The sequence below is a fragment of the Ostrea edulis genome, chromosome 5 (genome assembly GCF_947568905.1).
Source record: "Ostrea edulis chromosome 5, xbOstEdul1.1, whole genome shotgun sequence".
Taxonomy (NCBI): Eukaryota; Metazoa; Mollusca; class Bivalvia; order Ostreida; family Ostreidae; genus Ostrea; species Ostrea edulis.
Genome location: NC_079168.1, coordinates 38,439,655 through 38,453,608, shown reverse-complemented (window position 1 = coordinate 38,453,608; position 13,954 = coordinate 38,439,655). Strand labels below are relative to the sequence as shown.

At 35.1% G+C, this 13,954-nt stretch overlaps 1 protein-coding gene across 1 annotated transcript in view; it reads right to left on the bottom strand.

Moving 5' to 3' along the window:
• LOC125651936 (uncharacterized) overlaps window positions 1-13,954 on the bottom strand; it is a 55,948-nt gene that overhangs the window by 19,797 nt on the left and 22,197 nt on the right. Inside the window, exons 10-16 of the mRNA XM_048880787.2 lie at window positions 11,386-11,679; window positions 11,127-11,268; window positions 10,810-11,011; window positions 985-1,820; window positions 785-902; window positions 419-601; window positions 291-327 (exon numbers count right to left, since the gene is read on the bottom strand). Coding sequence (XP_048736744.2) covers window positions 291-327; window positions 419-601; window positions 785-902; window positions 985-1,820; window positions 10,810-11,011; window positions 11,127-11,268; window positions 11,386-11,679 — 1,812 coding nt within the window. The remainder of the gene's footprint in view (window positions 1-290; window positions 328-418; window positions 602-784; window positions 903-984; window positions 1,821-10,809; window positions 11,012-11,126; window positions 11,269-11,385; window positions 11,680-13,954) is intronic.

Below are 13,954 nucleotides of genomic sequence, written 5' to 3'. Positions count from 1 at the left end.
CCTTTCGTATATTTGATGATAACGAACAGTGATTAATCATGTGTGTGTGTGTGTGTGTGTGTGTGTGTGTGTTGTGTAGTCTAAACATCATTTCTTTGTTTTTGATCACAACAGGTGACAAAGTTGGAATAATGAGATATATGCTTTATCGTTGGTAAATCATATGGGGATGTAAATCCTATCAATTAATAATAATTATCCATAAGTTTTATATTTTTCTTCGTATGTTAACGTTTCACACAAAAAATGTATTCACTTGACACGCGACGTCTTATTACATTTAAACTTACAATCGTCTATTCCGTCTAAGGATTCTAAATCCGGTATCTGAAAGATAAAATGTCGACATTGAAGGTATGGTTGAAGAATAATCTGCTGCAAATCGTATGTAAATTTAGAAAGCATTCAAATCATGTACCATCAAGGTGAAGTTAGTTGATTCCAAAGCGCGGTTATAGGCCGTGAGCTCCAAATTGATAAATTCAGTCTGAAAATTTTCCTTGGAAACCACCATCCAACAGTTGTTAACTTCAATGTAATGTTTGTAATAAAAATAGTCGCCCATATGGTTTTTGTATCCATCAAGATGAACAAGCTCCATCTGTAATAGAGTATTTACTGATCAGTGACAAATTACTCAATGAAAAACGTTGCAATTAATAATTGCATACGACCCAAAGTAATATTCAATCGTCCATTTATTTTAAAGAGTGGCGCAATGCTTTTATCTAATGATGATTTATCTTATATTTGGTGAGAAAGGTCTCAGAACTCGGTAAAATACCTCTGATTTGTTACCAGGTATCAAACCAGTTTGGAAGACTTCGTCGCTGTGATTCGACTTTAGAATCCAACTAATTTTGTGTATACCACTTTCTCCGTCATGAGCACTAATCTCCAAGCTGTTGATATAGAAAATGTTGTTGACATTATTTTAGATTTTATCAAGCATTATACAATCATATCATTTCCAGATATACTCACCGACTTGAGAAAGGAAAGGTGGAATTTTTCAGATTTTTGATGAAGTTGACGCTCCTTTGTGTTAAAGGATCTGGAGGCGTTTCGTCAAAGTAAACTTGCATGACGTCAATCTGTTTATTTCCAAGGACGTCAGTGGCTTTAACCCACACATTTAAACCATCTCCATTACTCCTTGGGATATTGAAAGATGCTGTTTGTGAGTTTATATCGCTTACAGGATTCCAATCAGACGGTGGTTGACTTCCCTGATTCACATGTCGATATGTGTATTGAAATCCAACGATACCGTGCACATTTGTTACACGTGCCAGTGTTCTATCGCCGTCTTTATCCTCTAGCTTATCCGGCACAGCTTTGTGGAATTTTACATAATGATTGTAGTATTTATAGGGTGTTACAGGAACTAAGAGTTTATTGTTTTCATGAAATGTGTTTCTGAAATGTCCTCTCCAGGAGATGGATATGTCGGTAGTCAGACTATTCTGCCATTTATAGTTTGTCTCTTCTGCTGCACTTGTTGCAATTAGGGGCGAATTAGTATCGATGGTAACTGAAGATTGATTATCATATAAAACCAGAGTTCTTGCATATTGAGTATTGTTTGCATTATCTATTACATTCAGGAGAAAGGCGTACATTCCCGGTTGATCTGGTGTGTATGTAAAATATCTTTCCGAGTCACTAAAGTCGAATGACTTGGATGGATCCCAAGGATTTGGCTCTGTAAGATTTGGATTCACGTTCTCGTTCGGTTTAAGAAGAAACTCCTGAATTGTATACCTTCCCATTCCGGAGAGCGAATCAGACCATCCATCCCAGGAAAATGTAAATTGATTCTACAAAATCAAATTTTTATGCATTGCCAATTGTAAATGAAAAGTGAAATTTGAAGTAAAAAGGCTAAAACCACCTCAATAGATTGTTAATCACCCATTACTTTTGAGCGTATCCCAATACGGAAAAGAATGGGATACTTTGCTTTTGTGATAGGGTATTGTCGTTGTATTGTTTGGCAACCGACTCTTGCCGTAATACATTTAACTAAGCAGTTGAAATATACATGATCTGAACTTCCTAGACCGTGGTGCAAACACATGAATACATTGTGAATGTACTAAAAATAATGTCTCACAAATAAAACCAGGTCTATAACATCTGTATGCTAAACCATATGGCATATAATCATTTCTCTGATACTGATGAATTACTTATTTTTTAGTTATCAACTCTCCGCGGAGGGCCCCCAATCAATCAATCTTTTCCGGATAAATTTTGCGTAATTTCCCACACATAAAGTGAGATTGCCATAGAATGATAGCATTCATTTAAACGTTTAATTAACATTGGTATTAAAGTTAATAATCAATTACTAAAAGTTTCTACTTTGAATTTTAAAACGTTTCATTAGCAAAATTGCAAAACTTTTTAAAATTTACAAGTTAACGTGCCTAGTTCTTTTTAGGATATCAATTAGTTCATTGCACTGTTAGGGGATAGTGAAACAAGTTTGTATACGTGTACTTCAATATATTAAGGAAATATAATGAATTATATTTTTAAATCGAGGTAAGCTACTGATAAACAAGTTTGATGGTACGGGGGTTTCAACAATCTCGATTAAAGTCAACATTTCGCAAATTCTATAGTCGTTATAACGATCTAGTTTGATCTGACGTGTTTCATACAGATTGTCAGACATTTCGTGGCTCAATGATTTTGACTACGGATAACTCCGTTTACCTGATCAAGATATAAGGATCACGGCGGGTGTGACCGGTCGACAGGGGATGTTTACTCCTCCTAGGCACCTGATCCCACCTCTGGTGTATCCATGGGTCCGTGTTTGCCCAACTATCTATTTTGTATTGCTTATGGAATTTATGAGATTAATCATTGTTCGTTTCTTCATTTTTCATTTGCAAACAGTGTATTGAGAAGCACAGAAGTAGTGTCCAGATTAAGACCGACATGTTATGATGTACACAAAAGTCTGAATGAAATTGATGGGGAATTCAAATGACATCTTCTACCATCTAACATGATTTGTTAGAATTATTAATGGATACTGAATTAAAGGATATATCGCATGTTTCTAAACTTTTTAATTTTTTCAACAAAATTAATTCATTTCATGCCTAAAACTACTTTACATGTGTTTCAAATAAAACAGTTTGCGTAGTTTTCGAGTTTGAAAGCGATGAAATTCAAATCTTGCGATATGCATATTTTATTCGATATTTTACGTGCCATAATCTGTGACGTCATATGCGACCTCGAGCTAAAAGATTTGAAAACAGTTGTTAGTCATTTCATAAACAGGTTAGATTTAATTGACAAAAAAAACCAATTATCACATTAACGGCTTGTAAATAACACGGCATTAGGGTGTTTTGTGCCGTTTAAGGGTGTACTTGCTGTCTGTAGAGAAGATTTGGACTGTGTGGGTTTTTTTTAATTTTCGAAGGAAGGTATGAGGGACAAGACGTGAATATTTATTGTCGACACAACGACTTTGCCATAAAAAAAACCCACAGTAAAATTAGTCCCATTACTTTTTCAAACAAGCACTTGGACAAAGACGTAGATAAACTGCGAGAAAATAGGGTCTATCGAAGCTATGCACTGTTACATATAGGCCTATGGCATATGCTTTCCGTTCTGCTCTCAAATTCAACACACACTCGCACCAACAGGCCTTCACCTTGTAACAACATATAGGCAGAACTTGTGCTCGCAGTTTCCACCAACTGGTAGTTTTAAAAAAGAAATTCAAAGATAAAAGATAATTGAACTTTCAATTATAAATAATAAAATATGAAAAATATTTCCCAACTTTGAATTGAATTATAATGCTTTCATTTTTTTTTTTAAAGGAACGCATACGTAACAACAGCACGCCGCGCTGCCATTTCCTAAGTAACAACGTGTAGATTAAAAAAATAATGATTAATAAAATTGCTTGAATAGAATAATTTAAAAGTATTGTGATTTTCACTATAAATTTGATAAATTTTTTTTCCGAAATGCACCCGTGACAGTAGGTCTAGTTGTCAATGATACGTAATCGTATCATAATTTTGGCCTATGTAACTTATCCAAAAATAAATTTGATAATAAGTTCACTGTTTATTTTAGAAAAGCAACAACGCTAGTTACAGTTGTTTAAAGAAAGTTGAAAGAAATGGAATTACCAAATAGTCTTTAGACAGCGAACCCATGTAAACATTATTTACTTGCAAATGCAGATTTCATACGAGTCGCTTTCCACGCTACATTTGGATCGCTATTTGTATGCACTGGTGGTTAAAAGATATAAGACTCGGAAAATTTGTCAACATCGAAATAAATGTTAACCATGGTAAATAAATTAGGCCCCTAAAACCCGAGTTTTTAAAAATATCTAACACTACTTTTACAAGTTGATCGACGAAGGTCGCATATGACGTCACTGTACCACGTGACTACCTATCTAATTATCTAGGCTTTTTGAAATCGGTGCTTAGATTTAAGTCCGTATTGAGGCTAATTATCACAATACTTCAGCGAACGACCTATTACAATTAATTTCTATAAGCATAAGGAAGACAAAATGCAGATAATTCTGTATACTTTGAAAACACGAGATGTGTCCTTTAAGTCAAACAAATGAATAAGGTATTTTAGGTCCAAGATTTTTTTCTAAAGAACATTACAGCAAATTATTTTTCTTGAGACATTTTTCAACCTTTAAAGAAAATAATCCAAGAACCGATTGATGAGAGGGGTGTGTGTCCGAGAACCGATTGGTGGAAAGGGCGTGTGTCCAAGAATCGATTGGTGGGAGGGTGTGTGTCCAAGAATCGATTGATGGGAGGGGTGTGTGTCCAAAAACCGATTGGTTGGAAGGGTGTGTGTCCAAGAATCGATTGGTGGGAGGGGTGTATGCATTATGAATTTAGCTGTGATTGGTGATTTTCAAGAAAAGAATTATTTTCAGGAAAGGGGTAAGTTGATGTGCCTCTAATTCTTTAAAGTCTGCACTAATATACTTTTTTCTAATGCTTTAATTGTCTTTCGAATAAAGATGTATCCGTTAAAATGGGTTATACAAAAGTTTGTTACTTCTGAAAGACATAAAAACACGGAAAGATTCGCACAAGAAGTTAACTTTTGAAGTCGTTCCCAACACAGTAAACGTAGGTGCGGCACTTGCTAATATAAAACAATAAAACATCCCCCTCCCGATTATCAAATCATTCCTCTTAAATTCAAGCATTACGGCGACATTTTATACACACAAAATCTCCTGCAGAGAAAAAATACACTTTTGAAATAATGTCACCTTAATTCTGTCAATTAAAAGTTCCGTGTTTAATTGCAAATCTCCATCAAATTTTGATAGAATTCAAAAGTAAATGATGTGATGTATTAGTGGACTTTTGCGAGAAGGCCTGACTTTTACAATCAATGGCTGACTTTGACACGAGCAAAATGGACGGAAACCTTTTCGTGACATATTGGTATACATGAATTTAACGATGAACCGATGCAATATACAGAAATGTTCAAGTTTTCTAAGCATGGTAGAGTTATAACTACAAAACTGATGCATAATGTACACACGAACTACAAGCGGAAATGCATGGTGTGACTTCAATAAATTAACTTAAGTAAATCTTTAACATTTATTCATAGAATCAAATTGGTTGTTTTAGTATTTGTGATATTTTTACAAGACACGTTGCATACATAATGTACAAAGGACAAAAGAGAACACAAAATAATCGATATTACATGAGATAGTTATAATAAATTGTTAGAGAATATAAAGAATATCCACTTACTCCGTAAATACGTAGATTTTCTGCATTTTACGTTTATTATTTGGGTGTGTCGACGCGATCGATGTATATATCTTCAAAAGCAATTGTATTTACATTTTTGACTGTGTTTTGTGATATTTTGAAGCTTCAGTGTAATTATAATTCCATAAACATCTTCTAAATCAGCGCGTGTCATAAGCTTAGTACCTAAAGGCGCGAGTATTGAAATTTACATGGAATGTCGTGTGTATTTCAAATCTTAAAGAATGTATACCTTATTTCAAATGTATCAAATATAAGTACTGGTAATCAGTGACAAGCTTGTGGGGTGTGCGAGTGATTAACTACACTGCAAAAGATAATAATTAATGTATAACGACGAGTATTTCACATTGTTAGAGGTCCCGTGTCTAATATAATGAAAATTGAGGCATTTCACGAGACTTTATGATTCATCTTTCAAATTAAGTTAAAATTTTGTCAAAATGATTTTTCCATTTGGTGGAAGGCATACACATTTATGTTTGATGTTACACCTTTGATAGATATGTTTCTATGAAGTGTGCTAATACAGAGTTTTGATTTTTCGTAATTAATTGAACAGAGGAAACCAATTCACTTCTTTAGAATATACAGATATAGCTGGGAAAATACGGGTTAGACCAGAGAGCTACAGATCCACGGGTTATAAAAACCTTCGATTAATGGCTGAGAAAACTCTGTGTACGGTTTATGCCGTAGATCGCTGTATCCCTGCATCGCCGTCTCAAAAATTTCTAACATACTTCCCCACTATACTTGTGTCCAAACACACTTCCATACATTCATTAAATCCCCAGATGAACTGAAAACTCACAGCTTCAAATGATTTCGTTTGATGACGTAGCTAGCCATGTTCGGCACCCAGTAAATTCGATCCCTGTTCATTTCCATAATCGTACTCTTTTCCATGACCTAATATCCCCATAAATATTTATAGGTCACCTGAGTCAGTCATAAGACCTATTGCAATTAGTTAGCGTCCGCCCTCGTGAGGCGTGCGTTAACAGTTCAACACTTTTAACTTTTTCTTGATAACTACTAATTCAATTCTTTTTTAATTAGGTTTGAAGCATCTTTGGGACAAAGGGGTATTTTACAAATTCCAGGACTCCCAAGTTCTAAGGAGGCCTGAAAAGTGGAATAAAAACAAAAAAAAATTGACAAATTTTCAAAAATCTTCCTCTTTATAACCTAACATCTGTAAGAAAATCATCTAGAGAGGACAGTCTCTACCCAAATTGTATATTTCATGATATCCGGGATAGAGGTTCTGACCCCAGAGCGGGACCTAAATTGGTTTATAATATAGTGTTTGTGTAAAGCATTCAAATGGCATTTTCTCTAATGCTATGTTGTGGACCTCTTGTTAGTTAATATTTTAATGAAATAATTCCAGTTCGGTTAAAAAAGAATTGTTTAAATAAAAAGAATTGTTTGAATAAAAAGAATGGTTTAAATAAGAATTGTTTAAATAGGAGTGAATATTGAATTGGATTCACGGCTTTCAGTAGTCTGCATCCCCCCTCCCTCTCCCAAAGTTCTGTTTAAATGTCAGTATTAAAACGGATTAATCGGACGCAGGGACCAGGCTAATAGGCAATCACTCAAGAGCGTATTTCACGTCCAGTATTCCTGTTTATCATAAATGATGACCGAATACGAACTTCATATTGGATACAATGAATATATATAAAAAGCAACGGGGTTCGAATTGACTGCTACCCAATATGGCTACATCAGCAAAAGAAATCAATTGAAGCTGCGAGTTTCGGTTACAATGGGGCTTTAATGAATTTTTGGACAGCCGTACATGTATAGTGGGAAAATGTGACAGGGATATTTTTTTTATATTTTGAGGCGGCAATCCGAGCAGATTTTTCAGCGCCGTAAATCGAAGGTTTTTATACGGGTTGGATCCGTAGCTCTCCGATATATTCAATAGCTACAGATGGTTACATGCAATTCTGAAATGTCAGTACGTTTAGCTTGCTTTGTGTTGTACCTGTGTGTGTTTGATTGAATAAAGCTGTATAACAACTTTACACATTTTTATGATAAAAGAAACGCATTGCTCCTGCATAATAAACTTACATTCGATTCATCATGATGCAATGACTTTTTAAATCTGCGCGAGTTAAAATTTACATCTAGGTATACATGCAAAGACTTAGTAGCCTTATGTTTTTAATTTTTGATAATTGTCGGATAAATGAAAGACGTTCAGATGGTTTGAAATGTAACATGCCTACTGTAACAATATACCTGTCCACTTCTGCTTCATACTTAGATATTTTATTGAAAGTAGACATTAACGGCAAACTGACAACTCAACTGTATGACAAACGGGATGATTTCAGCTTCTCCATCGTCAACTTCCCACATTTATGTAGCAATATTCCATTATCACCTGCATATGGTGTTTATATATCTCAACTGATTCGATATGCAAGAGCTTGTTCTGGGTATAGTCAGCTTTTAAATCGAGGTAAGCTACTGACAAACAAGTTGATGGTACAGGGATTTCAACAGTCTCGATTGAAGTCAGCATTTCGCAAATTCTATGGTCGTTATAACGATCTAGTTCGTCAATACAACCTCGCATTGGGTCAAATGCTGTCTGACGTGTTTCATACCGAGTGTTAAGCCGTTCTTGGCACACTGATTTGACTACGGATAACTCTGTTTACCTGATCAGGATATGGGGCTCACGGCGGGTGTGACCGGTCAACAGGGGATGCTTACTCCTCCTAGGCACCCGATCCCACCTCTGGTGTGTCCAGGGGTCCGTGTTTGCCCAACTATCTATTTTGTATTGCTTGTAGGAGTTATGAGATTGATCACTGTTCGTTATCTTCACCTTGCATGTACTAGAATATACCAACAATGTCATATATCTAACGTTACCGTGTTTCATACAATACGCAGGTTTAAATGTCCAAGGCAGTCGTTGACTGTAAAAGTCAGTCCTTCTCGCAAAAGTCCAGTATCATACGAGTTGCTCTTTACGAAGTGCAACTTGTATATCTACGAAAGCCGGATAGTCTCATATTTGAAAAAGTAAAATAAAAATTAACTCGTTATAAGGAGTTAGTATCTCGTAATAACGATTTAATATCTCGTTATAACGAGTTAATTATCTCGTTATAACGAGTTAGTATCTCGTTATAACGACTTAATTATCTCGTTATAACGAGTTACTAACTCGTTATAACGAGTTAATTATCTCGTTATAACGAGATACTAACTTGTTATAACGAGTTAATTATCTCGTTATAACGCGGTTAATGATCTCGTTATAACGAGATACTAACTCGTTATAACGAGATAATTCGTTATAACGAGATACTAACTCGTTATAACGAGATATTTAAGTCGTTAGAACGAGATAACTAACTCGCTATAACGAGATAATTAACTCGTTATAACGAAATACTAACTCGTTATAACGAATTAGATTTTTTTTTTAGTTTTCAAAAATGAGCCTATCCGGCTTTCTTACATATCTGTATGTTTCATGTGCAAAGAAATGTTGTCCTACCATATTTTTGTCACATATTTACAGTGATTTTCTTTTGTTGTTCAGGTATTGTATCTGGTTATCACCAACAGGGTTTTGTTATCGCATATGTGATAAAACGAGCTCCTCCCACCTTGTTATCGCATGGGCGGTACTAACATCAGAATTACACAATAGAAACAAGACAGGGATAATTCAGTTTTCTTGAAGTTACTTTTGTTGTTTCACGGGTAAAGCGTGCGCCGATCGATGTCTGGGGCGTTGAAACAGACGAGAAGTGTTACGTAACAACTACATGTACATGTATACACATACCTGTGACCGTTTTTGCAGTCAGTCATGTTAAATAGCTCTCTCTCTCTCTCTCTCTCTCTCTCTCTCTCTCATTTTATAAAGAGTTTACTAATGCAAGTCTTTAATACTTTTCCCACTTTAAGATTTGTGTTATACAGCCACCAATATGTGATAAATACTGCCAGGGATAATCAGTTTTCGTTAAGTTAGTTTGCTTTTTACGGGTAAAGCGTGCGCCGATTGACGATGGGCGTTGAAACATATAGACACATACCTGTGACCCAGTTTTTTTCCAGTCAGTAATGTTAAATCTCTCTCTCTCTCTCTCTCTCTCTCTCTCTCTCTCTCTCTCTCATTTTATAAAGAGTTTGCTAATGCAAGTCTTTAATCCTTTTCCTACTTTAATATTTGTATTATACATGTTTTCTCAAAACATTTGTATAAAATACATGTATAGAATTAAATTCCTGAAAAAATATTTATGAGGCCACCAATATGTGATTGATACTGACAGGGATAATCAATTTTCGCTGTTTTACGGGTAAAGCGTATTAAATTTTATATACACATGCAACTATAGCAATCTACCATTGTATTGAATGTATGGTTCAATAAATGTAAAATGAGTAGCTTTTGAAATATGTGACAAGTCGGTTATCTTCTAGCATCCTCGTAAAATTCACATTATCAAAGAGATGGACGGTCCTTCTCTCACCCGTGCGCTCCGCGCACTCGTGACAGAAGTCCGCCCATCTATTTGATAATGTGAATATTACTCGGATGCTAGAAGATAACCATTACATATCATTGCAAGCGTGAGTTTAGATATAATTTTCCCCAAGATCAAGGGCTTTCGCACATGACCTTAAAACAGAGGTCCCGTGTCGCCGTAGGCGGTCGCACGTTAAAGAACCCTTACTGATACTGCCGTAAACGCTAAGCATATGTCTTAATTTGTGGTTTTCACCTACAATTGGTGACATATCAATATGAGTGACAAATTATCGAGGGGATGTAAAACAAGCAAACAGCCGCAAGATGAATCGAAAACAGTTTGTAAACAATTAGAAGCGGCGTAGTGGCCTCTTTGAAATATTTCCTCCAATCCCTCCATTTTTTTAATGCATGCTTTCACCATGCAACGCATAACATTTATCTAAAAAAAATCACCTTTGTGATATCTTTGTTTACGGTGAAAGCTTTTGATTGGCATGACTCATTCAGTAGACAGTGGTGTGGTTTTTTGAAGTCAAAGCGAAACAGCATTGATTTCTGCGAGGTTTGGCCGATGAAGACGTCGTTTTCATATCTGTTAGATGGCGTCTTTAATGTTCGAAATCCTCCATTTTCGGCTATTACGGTTAATGTCAAACTACAGATAAAACAAGCATAGCATCATTAAATACATACTTACTATGTACATGTAAGGTGAATTGTGGTCAGAAGCAATACTACACGTATTTGAGTTAAATTCATGCAATATTTACTTATCTCCGTCCTCTAACAGTCTGTCGAAATTCGGGTTGGTGACATTGCAAAGGAACACGCCTGTGCTTGGATTTGCAGATCCTGGTTGACTTGGGCATTCATATATTGATCTATTCAAACTTATGAATGGATTGTTTGGATCTTTGAAAAGATAAGTAACATTAAATTTAATATAATTTCAAATAAACATGAAGCTTACCTTGGGTATATTTTATGCATATATTTAAGAATTCCCTTCCTTTGGAATAATACACCAACCTTTTCTATCTACTTTATGCAAATCTAGTTGCATTTTCCCTTTCACAATTCCTAACTTAAAGTTGTCGACGTAATCTGGTTGTGTGAAGTTATCAGGAGGGGCATATATTGCAGAGAAATCTGCAATGACGTAATTGTAGTCCTTGTTCCTTAACCACAACATGTCAGGTTCTGTAGAGTTTGGATCGGAAGAATCTGTCATGAATCGGTACAGCTCTCTTTTATCTCCAGTTCTCTCAATATTAGCCAGAGATACTGAACATTTCGTTATGATAGGCTTATTATTAGTATCCACTGCAATGTAAAGACTCTGATATAAGAGAAATGTTAAATTCTTAGAAGTTTTGAAAAGAAAATATCACTTTTAATATATTATAGGCTTTGTCAGAAAAATGATATTCCGAAGTAAACAGTATTTTTGCAGTGTCTACAATTTAATGCCACAAAGACTCCGATGGGGCATTGCTAAATTGTGGAACGGAAACTGGAACGGAAAATAGTGTATGTAATAATATTATGAGGTCAACATTTTGTAAAATCAAAAGACTTATGAACAAGGGAAGCAGAAATTACAAAGCAAACAGTACGTTATGGTGAAAATCTACCGTTTCAATGCTTCATACAAAGACATATGTATCTTAAAATCATAATAAGTTATGAACAATATTAAATATTAAGCGAGCATTGTGATTGTCATCCCCTTCTCCAGGCATGTCATTTTCCGACCCCTCCACCTCTCCCACCGATTGTGAATGTATGTTGTAAAAAAACCCAAATATAATTAAGCTTTCAATTTATATTACTTTTTTTCTGGTTCCCATAGGAGACAATATTATATACCTAACCAATGTATATGAGCCTCCCCCCCCCCCCCCCCCCGAAAACAACATCGAAAAATATAAGATAGATTTCTCCAAAAATGTTCCCAAACATAGCCTTTCTAGATCGAACTTGCAGTTAATCGAACTTCACATTTCATTTTGGATCGATTTACAGCAAGTTTGTGCATGTACCAGAATCCTGCGGATTTGTGTTAAACCCAAAGAGAAATTAATTGAAACAGAATCAATTTAAACTAAGATGAAGTTTATGACCTTAGTAAGAAGAAGTGACAGATTTATTTCATAATATATGAAATAGCTAAAAGGCTAACATAATATATGTTTTTAAAATTAAAAAGTCATCTGATTATCAATATAAATAATGCGATACCAGTTGTTGGATTGGAAATCAGCTGTTAGAAGTTCTGGCTTATTTAGTATTGAATTGCTGTGGTCACTCAGTCTATGTTAACGAGTAATCTTACACGAGATCTTAAAACTTGCTGATTGTCAAATCACAAATTATCGTTGTTTTATACATACCACACTTCCCGTTGTAAACACACACATACACTGTATTTTGTGTAAATATATACATGTGACAAGGTGCTATGGGGTGGCAGGGGCATATAAATCTTGTCTGTACCCATATGTCGCTGCTCGCTAATGTCGAAATTACAAGATTGTAAACTTCTACAAACATTTAATTGAGCTTAATAAATTTATGGTGCAGAATTTTGATATGAGATTATTTTACCACTTGTAAACAACTTCCTAAAATCATGATCTTAATGAAAGTAAAACGCATTTGTCCGATTTTGGGTGTTATCGAATCTATAATAACCATTCTAATTCTTAAATTTCGTTCTGTTTCGTCTTCCGTTCCTCGTTTTAGCAACACCCATTCTGATTTTCAGTGATCCACTGCGAAAAAAATAGTTTTCAGTATAGAAAAATATATTATAAAACAGCACTGCAGTGTAAGTATTAAACATAAGGTGCTCAATTTCCCTGCAGACTAGTTAGAAAATCTTTTTGATTGAACTATAACAGTATATCTGAATTAAAACAAGAGGCCCATGGGCCACATCGCTATCTTGAGTCACCTTGGCCCTGCTATAGTGACCTTCAAGATTTTTTTAAAAATCTTTATTGTCATGGAAATTTTTCACCTATATTGTGGCCCTAACCTTTCCCTAAAAGTTCATGACATAACCAAACTTGAATTCACATAAAACGTGGATTCTTCAACACTAATAAGAAAAGACAAACATGACTTTGCTGTTCTGGAGAAGGTCAACGTCACAATGTCAAAGGTCATGGAGTGAAATAAAAGATTTTGCAAAAAGAAATCTATAGACTAAATATGAAAAGTCTACCTTAAATAGTTCATAAGATATTGAGATATTGACTACGTTAGGTTGAAATTGAATAGGTTAGGTTGCCAAACAACATAGTGAAAAGGTGAAGATAAAGAAGAGTTATCAATCTCACAATTCCTATAAACAATACAAAATTAAGAGTAGAGCAAACACGTACCCCTGGACACACCAGAGGTGGGATCGGGTGTCTAAGAAGATTAAGAATATCCTATCAACCTGTCACACCGCCATAATCCCTATATCTCGATCAGGTAAACGGAGTAATCCTTAGTCAAAATCAGTGTACTGAAGTACTTAAAACCATTTTGTCGATCACTTTGTTCTCGATCATTAATCCAATTCCACTGAGCAAAAACTAGTTATGTC